The 25340-nt window shown below is 34.6% G+C and overlaps 2 protein-coding genes across 3 annotated transcripts; one reads left to right on the top strand and one right to left on the bottom strand.

Moving 5' to 3' along the window:
• Positions 1-378: 378 nt before the first annotated feature.
• On the top strand, positions 379-7583 carry LOC101741312 (serine/threonine-protein kinase greatwall). 2 transcript variants are annotated; one of them, XM_038011047.2, is made up of 12 exons: positions 379-711; positions 793-1041; positions 1234-1462; positions 1778-1921; positions 2149-2273; positions 2719-2930; positions 3757-3966; positions 4446-4668; positions 4868-5025; positions 5424-5548; positions 6132-6344; positions 7253-7583. In XM_038011047.2, exons 1-12 carry the CDS (start codon positions 613-615, stop codon positions 7297-7299), a joined length of 2034 nt encoding a protein of 677 aa, XP_037866975.1. In that variant the 5' UTR covers positions 379-612; the 3' UTR covers positions 7300-7583. The 2 variants fall into 2 exon arrangements, with proteins under 2 accessions (XP_037866975.1, XP_037866974.1); XM_038011046.2 differs by having other exon boundaries at positions 382-711; positions 1778-1954.
• On the bottom strand, positions 7577-16392 carry LOC101737872 (proclotting enzyme). Its single transcript, XM_021350539.3, has 12 exons — positions 16135-16392; positions 13152-13231; positions 11786-11962; positions 11508-11611; positions 11287-11438; positions 11091-11182; positions 10799-10885; positions 10279-10451; positions 10030-10165; positions 9793-9931; positions 8503-8648; positions 7577-7923 (listed from the first exon to the last, which is right to left on the bottom strand). The coding sequence occupies exons 1-12, from the start codon at positions 16274-16276 to the stop codon at positions 7768-7770; spliced, it is 1584 nt and encodes a 527-aa protein (XP_021206214.2). The 5' UTR covers positions 16277-16392; the 3' UTR covers positions 7577-7767.
• Between the last annotated feature and the right edge of the window lie 8948 nt (positions 16393-25340).

The raw sequence follows: 25340 nt of genomic DNA, 5'->3' as shown, positions 1-25340 counted from the left end.
TGGGTTCAAATTTCATTCAAATTATCCTTGCTAATTCGGTGTAACACAAGTCTTGCGGATTCTGTGAAACCAGCGCCAAAAGCCTTTCCGTGTTGGACCAGCACCTGCTATCTCCCTATCCAGCTCTTTCCCTATCTGTTACAATTTTATCAGACCAGTCTTCATTTACACTTTTTTTTTACTTTTTCTTAGTAGGTTTACGCATAATAAGACGCAGTCATGACTTATAAATTCATTTGGTGTTTGTGAAAGTGCCAAGTGCGAATCGAATATTACTAGACATGACTTCCCGAGTTTTAATAATTTCTCTAAACTTTGATTTGAAAGAAAGGATTTGGCAGTATGACCTTTTTTCTTTTGCCCACCTACCTGGACAAAACAAACAAATGTCTCGTTAGAAGAGTAAAATTTTGAAAGTTTTGATTCTGGAGTTAGTAAATAAATTAATAATAGTTCGATTTATTATTTGAATTAAAAATTAAATTTAAGTTTAGCTTACAATTGATCTCATATAAATGTTATGATGGCCAGCTTTAACTTGTCGGTCTAGCGATGTGCCTGAGAAAGAAGAACATTTAATAATTATTAGAGGTTTAGAGTTCAGGTTTGAAAATGGCTTTGGTCAACCCATGTGATATGTTTAACGAAAAAACAAAATGCCATACAATTTTGGACAAAATAAATACATTAGACGAGAATGTCGCAACTAAGGTAAAAGATATTAAAAAACATGTAAGTACAAACTGATAACTAAGGTTCTTTTATTCGACTTCAAGTTCCTTTTTGTTTTAGCCACCGGATATTAATGATTTTACAATTGTGAAGCCGATAAGCCGAGGTGCGTTTGGTAAAGTTTTCCTAGCACATAAAAAGAATAACAAAGACCAAATGTATGCCATCAAAGTAATGAAAAAATCTGAAATGATAAATAAGAATATGGTAGCACAAGTTGTGACTGAAAGAAATGCTTTGGCTCTATCTAGGAGTCCTTTTTGTGTTCATTTATTTTACTCACTTCAGTCAATATCATCTGTGTATTTGGTAAGTTTTGATTGATTACTACTAGATTTTATAATACTGAATAAGTATACTATTGTAATGAAAACAAAAACAATGTCTATCAAAAGTTATGCATAATTGATCTTTCCAATGTTTTCCTTTGTCAGGCTATGTAAATACTAATCTTTAAAAGCGAGGACGCTCTTAAGCTGACCCTAGTGATTTATTTTTCAGGTAATGGAATATATGGTTGGAGGTGATTTAAAGTCTCTTTTAGGAGTCTATGGTTTTCTGGAAGAAGCTATGGCTGTCTTTTATATAGCTGAAATAACACTAGCTTTAGATTATTTACACAAACATCACATTGTACACAGAGATCTGAAACCTGATAATATGTTGGTATCAAAAAGTGGTCACGTTAAACTCACTGATTTTGGTTTATCAAAAATTGAGATACATAGAGGTAATTCGAATTTGGGTTTATTATTGTTGTTTAGTTTATTTGTAAATGAAATTATAGTAATAAGAGTAATTAGTTTGGGGTTTCACATCTGATTAACGTCATTCACACAATTTATGTGGGGAAAATGATTAAAATGCAATTTGTCAACATCAAGGAATATTCCTTTTCGGCAATTTATTAAAATTAAAATGTGTAGCATTATGAACAGAATAAATAAATCATCGATAATTCGAATATTGTAAAGATTATTGATAAAAAAAAAAAACACTTTTCTATGAGATGCATATGTTTTCAGTTATATTTGTTTTCTTTTAGATTTAGAAATATCTGATTTCGTAAATAGAACACCAAGTTTAAACATGAGGACACCTGGCCAGCTTCTATCTTTAACTTCACACTTGTCATTTGGCTCTGGCGGGGGAGAAAGCACACACAACTCTGTTATCTCAAGTGATGCCTGTGAGAACCTTCTTGATGAACTTAAAGAAACCTGTATGATTTGTTCTTAATTAAAGAACTGAAAAAAAGAAAAAAAAATTAAATCACTTACACATATTTCATTTTTTTTGTAAAGTGAAATATATTGTCTTGGATCGATTTATTCATAGTAATTTCAAATGTTAGTTGAAATGAAATCTAATGCAATGGATATTTTATAAAATATTTACTGATTATGTTTTTTAAAGGTAAATTAAAGAATTTGTTTGATGGTAAATGTGCATCTGGAAGTTCATCTGCTTTGGACCAGTCACAATTATCAGGAATTCATCCTTTCATGAGTGCAGAAAGTATTAGTTTGGATGAGAATGCTGTAAGAATTTTTTCTTTATAATAGACAGTGTAAATATAAAAGTTTGATATCCGTCACTACTTAACAAACCATTTAATAGATTGTTAAAGTGTAATAATAAATTTAATGCTAAAAGTAAAAAGTAAAAGTATAGGTTCTCAAAAATCAGCATAATATAAAGGACATGCACATGTGAAATGCGGTTTGGAAGTAATAGTAAATATTAATGCATTATTAAGAATGTAAATTAATTGAAAAAGAATTCAATCTTAGTCAGTATTTAACTGATAATTAGGATAAAAAAACATCTTCTTAAATCTGGCCTACAATTTCGTCAGCAGTTAATATGATATATTATTGAATAATATACTTAAAAATATAAAGTGATAAGTTAATTTATTGAAGTTGAACCAGTAAATCATTTTTTAACAATAATGTAACAAAGTAAAATGATATAATTCTAAAGCTTCAGGATTCGAGATCAGGATCTCTTAGTTCATATCATACATGCGAGAGCTCTAAAAACAGCAGCAATTCAAAGCACAGTAAATCCACTGATATCAGCAACAACACTGAGTCGTCAATTGGTGAATCGGTACTATCGGATTCTCAGCACACTCAGCATAATCAATCTACTTCACCTCTCTGCAGAGGACATTCATTGAAACGAATACCAAGGTAATTCAATACAGGTTATTTTAAATTTAGAATAGAGATATATATATAAATTTGTGGAGACGTTATTCTTTTATATTGTGTGGTTTTTTATGTGTTTACTAACGGAAACAATTATTTAATGAAGAATTTACATAAATTTAAGATGATGCAAAAACACCGGTTCCAAAGCTACAACAATAATAAGCTTTTCCCCAATTTGAGCGAACAATGAAATCCATTAAATAAATGAGTTCCCTTGAAACCACAGATCATGATCATCATCTGGTTGTCAAATGTTGCATTGTATTTAATGCAATGTATAATATGTATTCATAGTGGCTATAAATCTAAAATTGCTGGAGTCCGATACAGCAGACAGAACACTGCATACTCTTTGAAATTTCTACTAATATTGGCCTAGATCTAAGAATCGCGTTTTATTTTGAACAATGCTTTTTTTTTGCATAGATGGCTGGACGAGCTCAGCCCACCTGGTGTTAAGTGGTTACTGGAGCCCATAGATATCTACAAGGTAAATGCGCCACTCACCTTGAGATATAAGTTCTAAGGTCTCAAGTATAGTTACAACGGCGGCCCCACCCATTAAACTGAAACGCATTACTGCTTCACGGCAGAAATAGGCGGGGTGGTGGTACCTACCTGTGAGGACAAGAGGCCCTACCACCAGTAAAAATCTTAACATTGCCTTATTTCTGCATGTGAAAATGTATTATGTATAATAAATGCATCGATCCCGCGGATCAGTGGTCACTAATGAACAGGCAGAAGAAACGATCGTCGGCTACTTAAATAAGTGCCAGGGCAGAACTTATCTTTCCTTTAACAGTTTCAGAGCAAAGAAACGCAAGCGAATACTAGACTGTGACGGGGACACTCCGACCGGTGTGACTAGTCTTGCTGAATCGAAAGAGAATCACAGCGGGCTCACACAAGAGATAATGGCTTTAGAATTGACTCAAAACACGCCGAAACGAATGTCCCTACATCCAACACCTGACAGAAGGAAGAATCCTCTGAAAGGTGTCTTGAAAAAAAGGTATTTTTTTATTTGTTATATTTTGATTTTAGGTGAAAAAATGTCCCCCCTTATTAAAATTAAATAATTTTTTGGCATTCATGCGTTGTGTCCGAACATAAACCGTGGTCTCACATGTTAGTCGTGGTCTGTTAGTGTTGTGTTGGTTAGTGTTGTTGTTGTGACAAACAGACAAGCATGTAGTAGTTCTCATAGCAAACCTTCCAATCTCCAAGACAAGAGGTCTTGGCAAAGTCGGAAGGGCTTTCAGGCCAACAACTATCCTTCGAAACAAAAAATAATATTTTTTATAATTAAGTTCAGAATTGTCAGACAATATGAGTGTAATAATTTTCGTCTGAAATAAATGCATCCATCAAATCGACAACAGTCAGTTGCTTGGCTGTGCCCCTGACGTTACTGATGTCCATGAGAATTATTATTGCTCGCTGTAGGAAAAATAAATATTTTAAATTAAAATGCTTTATATTTCTTCATAGATGGGCTTCACAAAACGACAGTCATCACTTTAACGTGGGAGTAATATTCTCAACACCAGTTTCAAATAATAAATCTGAAGCGACGAAGAAAAGGACGAAGGAGACCCGTTTCAACCTACCAAAGGATGATCTAGTTGATTCTCTAGATACAAAAAAGTGTGTCGTCTTTGGAAAACATATTTCGAATAGTTTGGAGATGTTTCCTGTGCGGAGATTAAGTAAAGTACGTAGGTACTATATATACCATACAAATATACAAGATTATGTATTACATATTTTCAATCAAAAAAAATGAAATATAAATTATTAGTGAGTTGATAAATCTCTTTTTTTATTGTTTTGATGTGTGGACGAGCTCACAGCCCACTTGGTGTTAAGTGGTTACTCAGTATAGTTATTCAGTATAGTGTAAAATCTTTCAGGGGGAAGGATGTAAATCGCCTACAGAAATGTGCAAGACTCCATTAGCAGCTGCGCACACGCCGTACAGGACCCCCAAGAGTGTTAGAAGAGGCAATCTTATATCAGACCAAAGAATTCTGGGAACGCCTGATTATTTAGCACCTGAATTACTATTGAAGTAAGATTTTTTAATTGACATCGATTTTAAGTTCAGAAAGAACCTCAATTAGAGTTAAAGTTAATACATACTATATGTTGAAATACAAACTAAATTGAGAACCTCCTATTAAAAAACCGACTTTCTACACCATGTTTTATTTGTTGTCTATAAATGCAAAAAGACAAGTCTCTGTATTCTTTGCATTGCAGGTTCATCGAATATTAAAGGTTCGTTATAAGTATTAATTATGGATACTGATATGATATATGAATGATCGAATTCTTAATCATGTAGGCAATTCCACTTGATAATAGAACGAATTACTATTTTCCATTAAACATAGGCAGTACAGTAGTATAATATAATCAGTGCCTAGTGATCTAATAAAACATTAATTATAATTGTTACGACATCAGGCAAGGCCACGGGCCGCAAGTCGATTGGTGGGCTTTAGGAGTCTGCCTATACGAGTTCATGACGGGTGTACCACCTTTCAACGACGAAACACCGCAAGCTGTCTTCAAAAACATACTGTCTAGAAGTGAGTATAACAATACTTATGATGTGACAAAATACTAAAAAAAATGGTGTCTTTTAATTATTATGTTTGTAAACTCGAATCGAATGATCTATTAAAGACAATTTTTCGGTTCACAATATGATAACATGATACTGATTATAAGTACTGGGTGTTTGGAGACCGTTTCTGAAAAGGAAAATTTTGCCTACAAAGCTATAAATTTTGGGGAGTGTGGTATCAGCGCCGCGCCGGTGTGCGTGTAAAAGAAAAGCGCGCCCGGGCGTTCGTTGATCCGAGCATCAGCTGTTTTTGATTTTGTGTTTCATTGCTGGTTTTAATAAAAAGTATTAATAATAATTAATGTATTTTTTATGAAACTATCATTTCATTTAGCCGACTAACTTGACGGAGCGTAAACAATGCGTTTAAAAATATGTTTTTTTTTTTAAATCAGCATCGATTTTTTTTCCTTCCCATCATCAAAGGTGTCTTTAGTAGTACTCTGTCTTCGGAAACGATCTCCTAATACCCAGTATAGGCACACAATAAATGAAATCCAAATTTTTTATTGTCATATAAGCGTACTTTGTATTTTGTATTCCAGATATCGAATGGCCAGAAGGTGACGAAGCGTTATCGCCCGAAGCTGTGAGTTCTATCGAGGCTCTACTGACGATGGAGCCGGCGGAGCGCCCGGCCGCCGCCGACGTGCGGGCCATGCCCTTGTTCAGAAACGTTGACTGGGAGAACCAACTCAACACGGAACCGCCATTCGTTCCCACGCCCGACGATTTACATGACACAGGATACTTCCAAGGTACACTACAGACAACGTTAGCTCCTTAAACAATTGTATTATGGGGGAATCTGAATGCGGGAATTGTGGTAGCCGAAGTTCTTGATGCGCTGATGATGTAGTGTGAAGACTGCAGTTGTTCCGTCGCAGGTCACCCATATAGGGATACACGACGGCGGGAAGATTTTACACCAAGCGTGTGATATTTTGCTCGGTAGACCGACGATCCAAATGTTTTTTTTTTTATTTCTACCTATGCTGATAGCCTTGAGAGGCTATTTCAGCGTAACCTTAACTAGTAGGTGAGCTCACGGGGCACAAACCTGACGACGTTGCTAACACGAACCCTAGCAAGACTCGTGCTTCACAGAATCTACCACCGGATCGGAAACGCGACCCACTGAGAAGATCCGGCGAGAAACTCAGTGGGCTGTGTCTGTGGGATAATTTTCTCGTCGAGACCTTCGTCGCAAGCGACGGGTTCGACGAGAACGATGACCGGTCCCACATGTTGTCGTTCGGAACTTGTATATATGCAAGCTTATCTTGAAAATGTCGTAAGCGAGATTCAGGCATCTGTCAAATATCTTGTGTTCTGTGATGACTACCGCCACAGCTTAAAGAATATTTTTGTAAAAACAACTATAAAGAAATTGAGAAATGTCGTAATAATAGTTATTTTAAAAAAATATTGCACAAAGTAGGTGCACAGCAGAAACATCTCTTTCGCATGTCTGCACATAAATAGAACTAACGTCATGCTACTCAATGTGCATTATTTTTCTTATTTCGACAACTACCCACACGAATCTGAAAAGAATTTACGTTACTTATTTTTGACGAAATTCCTATATTTATTTCTATTTAAAAATTCTAATTTACATTCAATTGTAAATTATCATCATTTAACTAATAACTTTTTGTTTCAGCCCGCAATATTTTACAACAACTCCAAGTATCAAATTTCGACATATAATTTTAAATGTTCATGATAAACCTTTAACTAGTTGAGAATGTTAGCTGCATAATAATGATCAGCGTGTTAATCTATATGAAAAGTATAAATGTTATAATGTATTTATAAATAACGTTGTAATAAAATTATATTATTAAGTCCTTTATTCTGAAGACTGATTTTGTGTCATTATTATTAACAATATGTATTATCGTTTCAGAACAAAAAATGTATCTTTCACAGCATAGGTGCTTCAATTATATGAATAAATTTAATCTAACACAAAATAAAACGATTATTGAAAAGTTTACGTATTTTATTTTAGAAACTTAAGCTAAATTGGCACATTTCGTTGTCAAAATAAAATATCAATTCATTGAGAAAAGCAAGCTTAAGGTTGTTTTTCTCAAAATAATTGAAATAAAATATTTTTATGTTTTTCATAACGGCATCCAATTTTCTACCGTTATAACGTTTTATATATTTTCCTCACTTGGAGTTCTTCTGTATCCAAGGTAGGAATGCAGTGATGCGTGTGTATACACCTGGGTACTGTCCTTTACCGCAACCGATACCCCATGATACGATTCCGACTTGGTTCCACGTACCACCTTCGTTGACCATCAGTGGCCCGCCACTATCACCCTAAAATTTAAAAAGACGAGTTGTATAAACTAGTAAAGCTATTGTTCCATGAAAAGAAAGAAAGTTGAGATAATGGCGGTGAAAGTAAATGCAAATTTTCAGACCAAATCTATCAATTCTGCTATCGTGTTAATGAGGCACGTGTAACTTAAGGGGACCAAGCCCGTTTTAAATCGAATAAATTTTATAATTAAAACTACTTTTACGCTAAAATAATAATCAAAGCCCACCATGTTGTAAGTAGTTTTAAAAGTAAGAAAACTTGTCTGTTTGTTGTTTTAATTCTAATGTATGTATAATGACTTCCGTAAAACGAAAGTATGTGGTAGAGCTAGTGATCCTTAAAGAGACAACAATAATTCCGTTCGAATAGTCATAATTTACTAATGAACGTTTGTCGTCGTTGCACGTAATGTATAACAAAAAAAACAGCTGAGGCATAGGGCCTTTAAGAATACTGGACATCTGAAAATTATATAATGGCTAGTGAATATGTCCTATAAGCAGTATACATAAAAAAATATATTTGTTCACATTATTTACACAAAGAGAATAATTATTGTATTGGATTATTCTTACACTGCAGGAATCCATACTAGCTTTTCCAGCGCAAATCATGTGATCGACTATACCGCCCGGAGCAGCGGGGCCGTATTTAAGTCGACATTCAGAGTTAGTCCAAATCGGAATTGATACTTCTTGAAGAACAGACGGCTGCGGACCACCTAAAAAAATAATAGGTATGTATAGAACGCTCGGCCTAACTTGGCTGAATTGAATAAATATCGAGAGCTCCCCTGTTTACGAATGAAACTAGATTTTTTCATTTTGTATTTTAGTACGGTGTTTTTTACATAACTTATTTCAGCTATTTTTACTAATACTAAACTTACGATCTACAAGGCATCTGCATTAATATCCAGCACGCAGATAGCCCATAACAATAGATAGATATTTAATAGATATTTGACATTACTATTATAATATACTTGAATTAACAGTTTAAATAATTTCAAAATATCTTTGGATCCGAATATATGTTTACTGCTCTCTATTGGAGCAGAGTTTTTACTTTCTTGGAGTCACTGCTTTCACCTATAGTGCCTTTCAAAATAACATTTTATCATATACGACTAGCACTGCAATGAAATCTTTCTCGACGGTATTTTTGAGCTGTTGCATAAAATGATGTCGTTGAAACATCGCACTAGCATTGCCCCTAGAATTAGCGATAACTAGGAGCAACAGTAACAACAAACAATACCAGCAGTGTGCTTAGTGCGAGTTTTTTAACGTTCTCGATAGCGTAAAAGTTAACCCAATTTTGTATGCAGTTGGAACAGCGCCCCTAACGGCAAACGAAGGCAAACGATCCCATTCCACACAAATATGAGCTCAAGGGCGGATCCAGTTTTGGCACCAGGAGGGGGTCACATAGTCAAATTTTCGATGCGATCATACAAAGTTATTATATTATATTAAATTAATTAAATATTGAAGGTATGTAGTTACATAAAATCTGTATGGTGACAAAATATATAAATAAAATCATTATGGTTCACCTAAGTCTTGGAAGCAGCTCAGGGGGGGGGGGGTCATGACCCCCATTACCCTCCCCCTGGATCCGCATTTGTATGAGCTAACTTTTACGCTACTGAGAACTTTAAAAAACTCGCACTAAGCACACAGGTGAGCTGTAGGCGTGTGTTCTTGCGATAGTAATAAAACAAGATTTGGTCAGACACAATTATAAATAAAGACATGCATAGATGAGATACTGATAATCAAATGATAAATTTTTCTGTGATCCAAGTGAACAATAAAAAAAAACTGAACCGATATTATTTTATAAATCAGAATCGAACGTACTCTCTCGCAAGCTGCCCCATCCGATGACGGTAGCAACAAGGCCAGCATAAGCCCGACCGCCGCTCGGTAAACAAATGGGACGAATGTTCTTTGTAAATGTCACTGGTTGATCTAATGTCAGGATCGCAATGTCGTTGTACTAAAATAAAAAATATACGATTGTTAATTTAATAGAACGTGTACCAGGAAGTCATACATTCATCAATATGATTTACTATACGTAAAATAGCTTTATACCAATGTGCGAATGTCAAAACCTCGATGCCTGACAACTCTTTTAATTTTTCGTTCGATGTGCGATGTTTCGGTGTTGGTTCGAATGTTGTAGTCACCCAGTCTGGCAGTGAGACGAGCGACGTCCCAGGAAGTCATACTGTTAGTAAAAATAATAACATAGAAATCATTTAAGTCGGTAATACTATAAATGATATCGAATTAGATTTATCATATTGGTCGTAATAAATATAACTTTATTAATAAACTTACTGAGCTACGCAATGTGCTGCCGATATCACGTGTTTGTCGTCAATGATAGATCCTCCGCAAAATTGACGCCCAGCATTAAACAGGGCTACGATCCAGGGCCATTCGTTTAGCTCTGCGTTATGTCCACCAACAATGCGCTCTTCATCTTGAACATCGTATGTGCTACCGTATGCCTTAATCGTAAACAATAATGGCTATTAAATTAATTGACAATACCATTTGAAGCCGTCGTCGGGGCCTAAACGTCCGGTCCATTAATATCGAGCGATTCAACTGTGCCTTTATTCGAATCCCAGAGGCAGGTACGAAATTTTCTAGTGAAATGCGTTTCGATTTGATAGGTTGGGTAGCCTTTGTACTATAAAACTGAGATCTAGAACTCATGTGGTTCTCAAGGTGGCGGCAGCATTTACGATATTAACTTCTATGAGCTCCTGCGATCACTTAACACCAAATGGGCCGTGAGTTTGTCTACCTATATAAGATATTGAAAAAATGCTCGAAAAGGAATATTAATTACCGTTGGTCCATTCTTCATACCGCAAGCGCCGCTGACTGCAGGCTGAGATGGCTTGCTCGGCTGCGTTGGGAATGCTGGAGGCCATGTCTAATCATAACAACAAAATTGTATCCTTAAGAAACCTGTACTGTGCTTTCCATTTTCATAACATTTAAAAGTTTCCAATGTAGGTTCCGATTAATCCTTCTATAAGTGATTACGGATTTTCTTTTCCCTCGCATGGATTCAATAATACTTACCACAGCTATTAAAAATAACAGTATAGGTTTGTCATTGGTGATAAATTAATTACCTGTTTCGTTGTAGGCTTGGTGGTACTGGGCGGCTTTGTTCCCCAAGTAGTAGTGGGTGGTGTTGGTTGAGCTTGTGGTGGTTTCGTGATACCTGCAAATTGCATGTTACAAGTGATATTTAGTTGTAAAAAAAACTTAATAATGTTATCAAACGTATTTCTAGTGTTAGTGTTAGTTAGTGTTAGTGAATTTTACCCATTGCAGGTGGATGGGTTGGCGCTGTGTGGTCAGGCGGGTGGGTAGGTAGAGGCGGAAGTGTGGGCGGCCATTGGGCCGGTATCTGACGAACCTCGCTAATACCTTCAAAAGGCCACTGAGCCGTCAATGCAGAAACACGACCTGCGAAGCTGATAATTTTCCCATATATTACAGTAATTCTATATTTAAACAATGAGCTCAATTCGCATGGTACTCACGCAGGTATCGGAGGTAGTTGACCCGGCAATAATCCTAATCTTTGCACATCCGGTTCTTGCTGAGGAGGGGTAACAACCGGCTCTGTACAGCAGACACCAAAAACCTAAAGGTACATTTTACTAATATAATTTCTTTACACATTAAAAAAGGAACTTTTAATTGTAATCCATTCAATTTTCGCCCAAAACATGTCTGTAATGTCTGTATACATTAAATTACTGTACGTGAATATTAATTAAACCTTTGTGTCGTTTAATAAATGTCACAAGTCATGTACCTCCATGTTGTCTGCGCTTATGTAGCTACACGTGTCGTAATGTCCCATCACCCAACCATCCCAGCCAGAAAGATCGGCAACTTTAAACAGTGGATAACAATCCCGGAAACTTTTGCATGTACCCTTCTTGCCCATTGTCGATACACATTCCTCGCCGAAAACGCCCTCGTCTGATTGCTACAAAATATTGTTATTATCTTGTTTAAATCGATCCAATTATTCTCACAGCGATATATCTGGCTATAATAGTGAAATATGTATGTAATCGAAAACCAGATTTGCATATTTAATGGTTATTGCAGTTTTAATATACACTGGAACATGTTATTTTTTTTTTAATTCCATTTGTGCAGTTGTTTTGTTTTTTGTTTCGATTACACCAGCCATACCTTCATCGTTAATGATGTTAATAATTATAGCTTAGTAAATACAGCTTGGTATGCAGGACAGATGGTGATGCTAAATATATTTTTTACATCGTTCCATAATCGAAATTTTGCTTTACCCTAGAAACATCACTTTGCATACTATAAGGGCATAAAGCCACATATTTTAACAAACTACTTCGATTTCATTTCTATCATAATTATGTCAATTAGTTTTGAATATTCTTTTTTTCATACTTCAGTGGTTCTTTTCCATTACAATTTAAAATAATGTAAAATAATTTAAAATGTAATGTCATAACTTTAAAAGAAGGTTCTACTATTAATATAATTAAAAATTGAAGCTGTCTATCACGTAAGCCGAAGTAGTCGTGGCCTAAAGGATAAGTTGTCCGGTGCATCCGGTGTTCGAATCCCGCAGGCGGGTACCAATAATAATTTTTGTAATGAAATACGTATGTACTTCAGAATTCTTTACGATTGACTTCCACGGAATAACGTCGTGTAATCAAAATCAAACCCGCAAAATTATAATTTGCGTAATTACTGGTGTCCGCACAGGTAGGTACCACAACCCCGACTATTTCTGCCGTGAAGCAGTTATGCGTTTCGGTTTGAAGGGTGGGGCGGCCGTAGTTGTATACTGAGACCTTAGAACTCATATCTCATGGTGGGTGGCTGCATTTAGGTTGTAGATGTCTATGGCTCCAGTGACCACTTAACACCAGGTGGGTTGTGAGCTCGTCGGCCCATCTAAGCAATAAAAAAGCCAATTAGCCCAGAACAGTTGAAGTCAATTGGCATCTATATTTTAAATTTCGGCTCATCGTCCGATTAAGGTTCTTTATGAAATTTTGTAAAATTTGCGTAAAAATTTCGAAGTTTCTCAAATCCATGCTTCACATATTAATTGGAATTTGGGCAGAACAACTTCGCAGGGATAAACTAGTAATGCTATGAGATTATTTTGATGTACTCACCTGTCTAGCTTGCAATAGCAGAAGTTGTTTTCCGTCTCTGGTTGAATTCGTTATATCACGTTTTGATCGGTCTACATGGGCTGAAAATTTGTATATTTATTCATTGTTTTGTGGAATAATGTAATTATCAAATTTATAATCCGAATTATTCTCTTAGGCTAATTCACATTTTTAAAAAAAATTGTAATAAAATTTTAAGAATGCGTACTAGATTATGAAAATAAAAAGTCGGTACTGGATGAGTGAATGAAATCACGACCTACCTACAGATAAGTTGTTGTGGAAACTCATTAATATCAAAACGTGAATGCCACCACCTATCGTGATACATGAGATCTAAATCTTTATTACAATTAAGTTCATGAAAGTTATCCTAACGTTAAAAGCAAGAGGTTCGTTCTTTGGATGGACTGAAATAAGCGGAATAGTGGTGGTACCTTTCCGTGAGGGCTCACAATACGTCCGACCACCACTAATAACTCAAATAAATTAATTATTGTGTTGCTTAGGTAAACCTACTATACAATCTCGTTGCTGTTCCATCCAAGAATCCAATTCTCGCCAGAACAGAATTCGGAAAAAGCAGCGCTGACGTGGAATTAAAATCTTGATTCCTGGATTTGAACCTATTTAACTCATTTTGCAGTCTGGTAACATTTTATTAATATCGAGACGGTTGTGATTATGCCTCGTAATATGTGTGTAATAGTGTGTCATAGTTTTCAAGCAGACCTCTATGAAGCTATTCATTTGCCTTCCAGAAAACAATAAATCTTTCCTTATGAAACAAAAACAAAAAATTGACGACTGAACTCAAAACTTAATTACAATATCGTTGATTGTAATTCGATAGTTTTAAAACATTACGTATGCGATTGTAACAAAAAACAATATTCTTATCATTAAAATCAAATGAAATTACTATTCCGTCTCGGTCCAAACTCAATGAGTAGGTACATCAACAAAAGAGTTGTCGTAAACATGCACGTTATTTATTTCGATTTACTGTGTAACGGTATTTTGGATATTGAAACGTTTTCATTGGAATTTTGAAATGCATGCTTAGAATACTTAATTTTTTGAATGACCTACTTTTGAAGTTTTATTTTTGTGAAAACAATTTATAGGCTTCATTTTAATTTTTATTATTGTGTTCTAAACTGAAAAATATATTTTATTTAAGTTGTCTCTGAAAAAATAAGAAATGCTCTGTGTCATTTGCAAATACCTAACTATAAGCGGTGAGGCTCAATGATGGGCTTTTACAAGCCTGTTTTTGTCTATCTTAAAATTAAAACAGTCTTCATTTACTTGCACGCAATTTACGACCGAGTGTTCTAAATATTTAAACCTGAATTCATGCGACACAGTGCTTCAACCTTTAAAGGTTCCTAGATTAAAAATGAAAAAGGATTATTTTGACAAATTTGCCAAGGGAAAATCGACTTAAAGTACTCAGTACGCTGATACATTTCTCGTTTTTTGTTTTAGAATGGATTGCTTTAAGTAGCTGTGGAATGTTAATGGTGCAGTACCTTGAACTTGAGTTGGTAAAATGTTGCATTTTGATATAGTTTTATTAACTATTCACCGAGAACACGAGATTGATACGATTGATGTACTGGATTTTTTTAATGTGTTTTATTTTGTTCCTACCAAAGTACCAGTTCCTACCAAAATGTGACTGCTATCGACCACTTACGGCGTAAGATCGATGTTTTCATTGCATCGGAAGAATTTACTCTATCTTCAAACAAGAAAACGGCAGAAATTACATAATTGAAGTAATAATAATTAATGCAAGGTCACCTCACTACTTATCCTTTGAAATGAATATAACAAAAATAATAATATACCAGAAACTAAATCGATAATTGCAGATAAACTTTCTGTTTGTTTGCAAGGTTCTCTATTTGTTATCGAAATGAATCTCTGTAACAAATGTTGTCACTACAGGAGATATTTCTTCTTTAGATAATTGGCACGGCAATTTCCACAGATGGTGGTGGTAGAAAAAAAATTGTAACTTTTTGTTTTCCTTGTAACCTTTTTTGTAACGTTCTTAACATTTCACGCAATGTAAAGCGGTTAAAAATTTGTTAACGCCCGGATCGATATTTTCATTGTGTATTGCTTGCTATTATTTGTGTATTGTCCTTTCTTTGCTTTCGATTGTGGGGTATTAAATTAAGAACGAAAAATATTTTTAGTTTGTTTAATTCATTAATAATGTTTTACGTTTCCGTTAGAATAGTAGTCAACTTGATTAACTCACTCCTTAACAACAGTCACCGTGAAGTATATCCGAGTTTCACGCGAATGAATATTTTTGATATGATTGATGTGGTTGGTTTTAGTTGTTTTAGTGATGTGGGTGTGTGGAAATTTGCATTGAATTGAACCGCTTATTATTAGTGAAGGCCCACGTGATGAGAACATCTTGGTAATGGTTCGGGTTGATGACCACCGCCGATATACTTGTTTCGAAGAACTTAATATTATCGGTATCTAATTATATTTTTAATCGCTCCACAATAATATTGAATTTGGAGACCCTAATCTGTTCTCGTTTTATTGATTTAATGTGTCTACATTTTTGTGATTTTAAATGCTTTTATAGGTTTTATTTCCGATCGTAATTTAAACAGGTGGTCGGACATCTCGGTTGCAAATTTTAACTTTCTCTAGCCTAAAAACCTCATAGCCGCATGTGACACGCATTGTTTTTAGTTCAATCAGTTCGTGTCCACATGTGGATACTTCACTTTTCCCTTGATGTTAGATGTAAACAAACATCACAATTGTTTTTAAAAATAAGCAACCCATAAAACAACTTCTTTAATACCTTTCTTAATGGAACGTGATTTATTTTCTCAATGAACACGAACAAGACCAGGAACGGTTTATGAAATATGTAACGATCATAGTTGTCTATGAAAATAGAAGACAAATTTAATTTAAAAAAAAAGCTTTGTACACTCACCATTAATCACAATTGCATCGTCAGTATAAAACGCGCCATCTTTTGAGGAAAATCCGTAATCTGTTTCGGGCACATTCCCGCTACAGATAACGAATAGACCAGCCCAAAGCACCGCAAATTGAATCCCTAACATTTTTATCATTTAAGTTGACTACATTCACAATGAAAGTATCTTACGGACACGGACCCTCCTAGCTGCGCGTTGCGTGTATGTGCAGCCCGCAAGGAGTCACTTCGCAAAATGCTTCGACTTCATCATGCCGCGCCTTTATAATATTTTTACACTGACGCTCTACATTAGGTTAAAAAGATAACAGAACTTTTTCTTCTTTTGTTGTGAGCTGACATTCGCCGCCCAATACGAATTGGCTTTATAAAATATGACAGCCATTTGCTCGCCCGTAAAGGCATATCGATTGATGGTGTTTATTTTTGCGAAGTTCACACGGCGTCATAACAAAGACTTATTTTGGAGATCAACGAACCTTGTCAGCATTTGATCACAAAGGACAAAGCAATAATGGCGGTGACAAAATTTTATCTTGGCCTTATTTATTTGCAAACGTACCATCGAATTGTTAGATAATAGGAATTACATATACCTGAAATGTACACAAAGATATAATTTTACAGGCCTTTTTACGTGTATCTTCTTGTAGATTTTTTATTGTTGATTTGTGTCGCTCTAACCTAGGGGTAGGTGGTTAGCGTCACTCTCTATAAAGGTTGGCATCGCTAGAGATACAGAAAGGCCGTAGCCAAAACGACTCTTTATCATTTATTTTCTTTTAAAGTACCAGATGTCCATTAAATTAACTATTTGAATATTTTTAAACTTTGCTAAATACAGACTGAAACATTATCGTAAATAAATGACTGGACAACCTTAAATAAACACACTGTATTTAAAGTGTACTAAACTTAAAAGCTCCCGATTAAGATCATCATGCTCATTTTCAAGAGATGTCAATTATAAAAGGGTGCTTAAAAAGATCAATTAATAATTTGTCTCGGTGCCCTAAACTTAACCTTTGCTTAATTGATCAATAATAAATCTTGTTTTTTCCTCGTGTCAAATCTTTATCATGTGACGAGAATGAATCAATATAGGTCCGAAGCATTTTTGTACGCATCATGGTATGCAAACCGCAAATTTTAGTCACCAAAACAAAAAAGCCAATGACCTGCAAAATAAAAATACATAATTTGAAGCCAAGAAGTTGGATTTTATAATAGCATATGGAAACATAATGAAATATACATTTTAAAGACACCGTTATTGAAAATATTGCTGGGGTACTTTGAAATTAGTCTTTTTTTTTGAGGTTTTGAACCAAGGCTTTGATTACATTTTATGTGCCTTTTTAAGAACGTTTTTTGTGAATAGGATGCTTAATGAAGAAAATCATGATTTTACAATATTAAAAAAAAATCAGTACAGATTTTCGTTAGGATCATTTTTGACTAAAAGCCACGAAATCTTTTCTGAAGACGAAAACGATATTGTGTCCTACTTGGACTATACTTGGATATAACTGGAAAATAATTATTATTTGTTCCTACTATATGGTATCGTTGTAGTTAATTCATATTTTATGAATCTGCTATATAAAACGGAATACTACGCTGAAAGCATCTCGAGATATTTTTAATTATTTTGAAAAAGTGTAATTATGAGATTGCAATTTCCGTATTTATTTTCCTATCAGGCATTATTATCACTACCAGCTCTTTTCGTTGGTGAGAAAGAGAATCGGCATATATAGTCTGGAACATTCCCCGGCCAAATGGACCGACGATATACGGCAGCAGGAGTAGATGAGGAAAAGCTAAACCGGGCTCGGTGGCACAGATTGGGAAAGGCTATGTCCAACAATGGACAAGTGTGGGCTGAAGATGAATGATAAATTAATTAAGTCCAAAAAAATAATGATAAACGGTTCCTGAGATTTTAGCTGTAGCCATTTTTGAAACTATCTTAAGATTTGTAACTATTATGACTTATCTTTTGTTTATAACAATATAAAATGAATAATTTAAATCAGATACTAAACTAATTGCATTAAAACATAACTTATGATTGAACAAAGAATGTTAACCGCTTAATAGCCGATATATTTAGCCAGATAATGAGGCAAGATGGGGTGGGGTTTATTTAAAAAAAAAAGATGACTTTTACTTAGCTATTTTAATTTTTTAATCTCGTAGTCTAAAAACATAGCACCACTTAAATTTAAAATTAAGAATTCGCGAAACGCAGTGAAATATTGTTAGCCCAGTTACGATGTTGAATTGAAGATAAAATATCTTCATTAAAAACAGATGAAACACGATCTCAAGATACAACGCCACGCAAACTGAACAGGCGAGATTAGATTTAAATGCGCGCTATTTAACTCCATTAATCTTATTCGGGTACCGTTATGTCAATGCTGTCGATCTTGTGCTTGCAAAAATTGAAGGAGGTCTCCTATTTACGTGTACACGAATAGTACAGAGGGGCTCACGTAAGGTAAGTGAGTATTAAAATAATCGGTATGGTTTTTAAAGTATTCCACATTCGAAATTTTCATTCACTGAACAACAAAGATATTCAGTTAAGAATGATTTAACTTGTATGGGTATATTATTCCCGCCTCATTTGTTGTTGATTAAACATATTCATTAAGTTTTTTATAGATCTGTTTTAGTTTTAGTTCATTTCACAGATTACATTTTATATTACAAGAAAACGAGTAGGTTAACCCACGCTTTTTTTAATATTTACTAATGAAATAATATCTAATGAAAGTTTCAATAAAAAAAAACATTTCAGTTACCGTTGACTTGCCAGACATATCTATCGTTGAAGCTTGTTATCTGTTACGTTGTAATTGATAGGTTGACGTTTGCAATTTATTCAAGATAATTAGCAACGCTAACGGCAATCTCGATGCATAGCAATCAAGTTGTGCAGGATTGACTAAACTGTTTCTGAAATGATTTATTCTTCGTTGATGGGTATTTTTTAAACTTATTACCAATTTTCTATAAAGTGACATGTCTTCAGTCTTAGAGAACACTAAAAAAGAATGAACTGTCATATTTTGTTCTGTTATTTATGGTTGCAATTGTTTTAAGCTTTCCCGTTTATATCTACTTTAAAAATAATATCATTTAACGGGTTCTTACCACGATAATTAAAATGAGTTCTCGATATTTTGATGCTGTTACAAGAACCGCTGTCACGTGTAGATCGAGGCTTAAAATTAAGTAATGGTGTTAATTATAATTTAGCATCGTTTAGTGGTAGGTACAGCATCGCAAACTCATGATCATGTCGCCAAATCATTCTACGTCGATAATCAATCGTCGTGCAACTCGCAGGCTATTTTGAGATTCCTTCGCGTCAATACAAACAAGCAATTCATCGCACCAAAAAATTTAGTATTCGAGAAGTGACCTCGAAAAATGTCTGATTGACTCCTCTATGCTGGACTATGATAAATCACTGACGAAATTGACGACTGATTTACTTCGTTTTATTTGTAAAATTTAGCCAGGGGCACCGGAAAAAGTGGCTAAAAATTGGTGGAGTAGCACTTTCTATGTGAAGAACAAAAGCGATGGCCATGTGTCCGTAATTAACTAAACCTATTCTAGGAATTTTCAAATACGATGATTTAAAAAAAAAAACCACCCCCTGTTAACGTATTTTATTTTAATTGAGTTTTTCAGTTTTTATGTATTGAAATCACTTTCCGAGTAAAATTGTGTAGAATAACATAAATTAATATTCAATAAGCAATCATTATTATAGATAAATCGACTAAGAAACAATATGCACATCCAATACACCAATTAAACAACATACTGTATTCAACAAACTTTCAAATATTAGCAGCAAAAAATAATCTGAATTAATTGTTGGTTTAAGTTTTGCGAGAACAAGGATTATGACTCATTATTCAGTCGCGGTGAAGAAAAACATACGTTTTTAAATATAACTTCTAAATGTTCTTGATACCAGTTTTTATAATTTTCAAGTATTACAATAGCATCGATTGCACCCTCGCTTTCTTCGCAACTTCGCTTTTTTTTATTTTTGTGTAGAAGCAAAATCTAGAGCGTACCTATTGCATAGCTGCGAAAAACTAATGTTTCATTCTCCTTTGAGGATTTCGTTGATGGACCCGCAGTGATTAATTTTGATGACAGACTGTATGTTGGTATTATGAATGTGTCATCGGAGTACCGTACATATTTGTCGGAGCCCATAGCCATCACAAAGTGAATGTTGCCAATAGGTAGAATAATGGAACCAGCTCGTGTTTGCTCGCCGTACATTTTTAATTCATTGCAATAGTTCTAAGGTTTAATCAGTTTACTTTTCAAAAAGAATACTGTATTTTTGAAGTAAAACTCCTTTAGGCGCGTTGAGAGTAAAATATAACTTGCGACAGATTCATTACGGCTAGAGAGAAAAGACACAACTTAGGAAGAGCCAGGGTAAGAAAATAGACAGTGTCTCGCGAACCACTCGACCGTGGAGAGGGAGAAAGCAAGCTAGGTCGTTTCTCATAAACAGATTCTGTTTGCGGGCGTCAGCCACGAGATGGCTTATTATTAGTTTATCATTGCTCCCGTAGATGGCAGTAACATGTTAACTAACATAAACTTTTAATTTAATTAAGGATTTTAAAAAATATATCAAATTTTCTATATATCATTTAAAATATACACTCGAGAGCAATGAATCCGTGTCACTTAAAAAATCTGTAAATCTCAGAAACTAACAAGGCTAGCTTAATGAAATAAATTGTGTTTAATAGACAATTAAATACTCCTTAAACTAAGGTATTAAAACTTCTTAGTTATTGCAAGGTTATGTCATAAAAAAATCAAATTTGAAAAAGGGAGACTTTCGAACATGGAACTACGAAATTACTGCATTTGATTTTGCTTTTGTTTCTAATCTGTCATTTAAGTGGGTATATAAACCATATTGTTAGTGTTCAATATTTATTATTCAACCTGTAATCATGTCGCTTACAACTGAAGAATGCATCAGAATCCTCACAATGCTAGAAATCGGCCGGAGTCAGTGCGATACAGCCAGGACTGTCGGTGTGTCGCTGTCAACAGTACAAAGAGTTCGAGGACGTTACGAGGAAACTGTCTCTAACCTTCGTAGACCAGGAACAGGCAGAACTAGGTGTACCACAGCACGAGAAGATTGATACTTGATGAACACCATGCTTTGTAATCGCTTTCTTACAAGAACTGAACTTACAAATCAGTTTCGACGCCTCAGAAGACCCAAGCGCATGGACAGTAAGACGACGACTTGCTGAAGCTAATTTGAAACCACTTAGACCTACCTGCATATGGCCCTAAAGATATACCCAAAACCATTGAAATTTGACTATTAAAGATTGGTCGAAAGTTATGTTCTCTGACGAATCAAAATTTGTGCTCTACAAGCACGATGGAAGATACAGAGTGTATATAGAAGACCAGGGGAAGATTCAAGCGAGCTTGCGTAGAAGAAAAAGTAGCCTACCGTGGTGGTGGTCTGTACTTGTGTGGGCCGGAATTTCATCTGAGAACACCGGTGCATTGTTCGATACGAATGCACCGGACGTCTTATCCTTTAGGCCACGACGACTTCACTATTTACCAAAATCGTATAAGAAACTTGGTGTACAGCATGCCAAACCGCGTAAATGCAGTAATGGAAGCACGAGGAGGCAAAACAAAGTATTAAAATTCAAGAAAATCATATTGTTGTACGAAAATGTCATGTTTCCTATTTTGGTTTTAAGGCGAGATCAGTAGTTTTTTTTTCTTTATGTAATTTTTAATAAAAAAAAGTGACTTATAAATGTTATTACTTTCATTTAAGGGGTATTATATTGTTTATTAAACACCGTTTATTTTATTAAGCTAGCATTCTTAGTTTCCAAGATTTATAGGTTTCTTTAGGTGACCCGCATTCATTGCTCTCGAGTATATATAAATGGCGAAGAGGTCGATTTAATTATACACAGAAATTCCCTATTACAAGAGAAATTAGATTTAAGGATAAAAAATAAAGGAATCCACAATACTACAAACCGCCAAACCAAGTTGCACGCACACCATTTTTTTTATTATTGCCACTGTCCAAATGATCTTTCAATATTTTCGAGAGTGACATGACTGACTTTTTGAGTACTCGATAATTATTAATATTGGATTATTGCAAGTACCGTTACGTTAAAATAAATCTAAAGACATACGACGATTTGAATTGGCAAAAAAATAATAGTACACTAAACAGGCTTTATTGGCAATTGGTTCAATGCTTTGATAGTTTTAAAGTGTGACTTAATATAAAAAGAATGTTAGAAAAGGTATTGCAGTCGGGAATAAGTAAGGGAATATTGGTGATTGAAACACATAAAATATTGTATTTCACTTTTTTTTTGTGGACACCATTTTGAATTGAGCAACAACTGAGATCTATCTAAATTTCTCTAATCTATATATTAATACGTGAAGCAAAAACTTTGTATCCCTTTTTACGAAAATTGCGCGGACGGAAGAGTATGAAAATCTGCACACTTATAGAGAATATAGAGAAGAAGTGCACAATGCTAATATTTTTTTTAAATAATGCATAAAAAATACATTAAATCAATAAAGAAAACATTACACACACTACATACCATGTATTTGACGCACACACGCATGCATACTATTTATTGTCAAACTTTTGTTCTTGGCGTCTGTTGTCAAATTGAGAATAGATTAAATATTGTTTGTCTTTGTTAATATTTTTTATAGTGGCGAAATTTGTAATTATAGAAGTATAAAATACAATCATAATAATGTACAAACTTACAATTCCAATTAATTATAGTCGAATTTCGACTACTGCGGGACCTCTAGTCTATCTAAATTTATCTAATAATATCTGTTATGTTGAAAACCCTAAAATGGTTTAAGCTGTAGAGAGTGCTAAAGAATTAGCTCACACTCGAAAAATGCTACCCTCCTTTGGAAGTCCAGCTAAACAAAAAGCTAAAGATAAAGTGCTAGTCATGAACTACATAATTTACGATATTTTATGCAAATTGATATTCATAGCATTGATTAAAATGTGAAATCGTCGTGATTTTATTACTTTTATTTTTACTATACTATCTTACCAATGTTTGTTTACAATTCATTTTTGTTATGGTGGTGGCAAGCAAGGTAGGTAGGTTAGTGCTGTCTTACAAATACGAGAAATTCTCTAGACCGGTTTTTTGTTTTGAATCGATGCCAACATTTTAATATCATTTTATTTACTTCGGATGAATGATCGGAAATGTCATTTCAGAATTGTACCACGTTCTGAAGCGGCTTGTTTGAACAGGTTTTATTGATTGGTGTAGATGTCAAACTGTTGCCAGGATCGACAGAGAAAAAATTCACCAGAATAACGGTTAATTAAGAGAAGTGAAACGCAACTTAAGTTCAAGCTCCCAATACGTTCTGCTGTCGTTACCTAAAATTGGCTAAAATGCAGAGTTGAGGAACTAACCCTGCCTATCTCTGCCATGAAGCAGTAATGCGTTTCGATTTGAAGGGTCGGGCAGCCATTGTAACTATATTTGAGACCTTAGAACTTATATCTCAAGGTGGGTGGCGCATTTACGTGGTAGATATCTATGGGCTCCAGTAACCACTTAACACCAGGTGGGCTGTGAGCCGCCCACCCATCTAAGCAAAAAAAAAGAGCTCGTCCACCCATCTAAGCAATAAAATAAAATAAAAACTAAGTACACTAATGAGATAGGGACATTGCAGACGGAGGATGAAGAGTTTTATTCGAAATAGTAGGAGCACCAGTACCTAAATAGCTCGACAAAACTGGGTCTAATTTTCGTTGCTACGATTGAAAACTTATAAATTTTATCGATGATTTTCTTGAGCTTAAAAGGAACAGAAGAGACTCAGTCCTAAAACAAAGCGTACTCTTCTTCTCAATCGTTTCACTCTTCACAGAATGGTCGTGATGTTCATGTAGTATTGGAGGGGGTAGACTTGGCAAGTCTTACGATGTCTTAGTTAGAGCGTACTGGTATACCTAATGTTATTTAATAAGTAACTAAAATATAGGTAGAGAGAATTGGTGATACCTGATACGAATGATATTTACTTTAAAAAATTAACTAACACGCAATGTAAAACCAGCAAGGCTCCATATAAATTGCGGGTGTTGCTAATTTTGCGTTACAAGGATGGTCTAATGATAAACATATCAAAACGATAATTAATATGGCTGTGCCATAGCTGTGCTTTAGCACATTGCTTTCAGTTCACATTATGGTGCCAGTTTATTATCGATTTCGTTCCCAAAATTATATCTTTATGTTATTACTAGGATCACCTCGCAGCTTGACCCGTATTATGTATTTTTTGATTAACCAATTTACCTATAAATACAACATCAGTACATGAAATGGAAAATCTCCTTATTTGATTTCGTTTCTATTTCTAAAATTTCCGACATCTTTAAAACCTAACATATTTCACTCAAATCTGTCCTCAATTAGATTTGCGTAACTGAGGTGCACCATTCTACCGTTTTTTGCCGCGAAGTTCCGCTTTAAAAAGTGGGTCGTTATGCAGTATAATTGAAACTTCGACTTCATGTGTCAAGGTCAAGGCGGCAACATTGACGTTTTGATGTGTATGGGTTTTGAATCAGTACTTATCGGATGATTAGCCAAATGCAACATAGCACCGCAGAGCGCAGTATAGCTTCAGGTTGACTATTTGCTCTATGGTCCACAATGGCCATGTTAATAAACAAAAAGGTATCGCTAGCTATGTAGGTAGTAGGTATCTATAAAAAATAAACGTAATCTTTGTTGTAACAAAAAAACTCATTGTATTTAAAAGATAAAAAAAACGAAGTCATATTTTATCTATTGTTGCTTACGAAAAAGACGTGGATACTTATGTATTAATATTATAATTATTTTTTCCTATCATAAGATAGGAAAAAATTATTCTATGGATGCTTTTCTTTAAATTCACGTAGATAGAACTCATCCGATGCGAAGTTCGCAATGTGGAAGCCAATTAGCCATTTTTATGATTAGGTTGAAGTGCTGAAAATTGAATATTTTCTTCAGTTTTTGCGAGTTTCGTGAGTGAATCACGTAGGTACATAAATTATATATTCAAAACGC

Source organism: Bombyx mori, chromosome 5 (assembly GCF_030269925.1).
Source record: "Bombyx mori chromosome 5, ASM3026992v2".
Lineage (NCBI taxonomy): Eukaryota > Metazoa > Arthropoda > Insecta > Lepidoptera > Bombycidae > Bombyx > Bombyx mori.
Note: the sequence above shows the minus strand (reverse complement) of the source record. Positions and strands in the feature narration are given on the sequence as shown.

Coding starts and splice junctions, on each gene's coding strand:
- LOC101741312 (XM_038011046.2), top strand. CDS start 613: ATGGCTTTGGTCAACCCATGTGATATGTTTAACGAAAAAACAAAATGC. Junction 2,931..3,756: donor TCATTGAAACGAATACCAAG/GTAATTCAATAC, acceptor TTCCTTTAACAG/TTTCAGAGCAAAGAAACGCA. Junction 3,967..4,445: donor AAAGGTGTCTTGAAAAAAAG/GTATTTTTTTAT, acceptor ATTTCTTCATAG/ATGGGCTTCACAAAACGACA.
- LOC101737872 (XM_021350539.3), bottom strand. CDS start 16,276: ATGATAAAAATGTTAGGGATTCAATTTGCGGTGCTTTGGGCTGGTCTA. Junction 11,963..13,151: donor TGCTATTGCAAGCTAGACAG/GTGAGTACATCA, acceptor AATATTTTGTAG/CAATCAGACGAGGGCGTTTT. Junction 10,886..11,090: donor CCAAGCCTACAACGAAACAG/GTAATTAATTTA, acceptor TGTTATGATTAG/ACATGGCCTCCAGCATTCCC.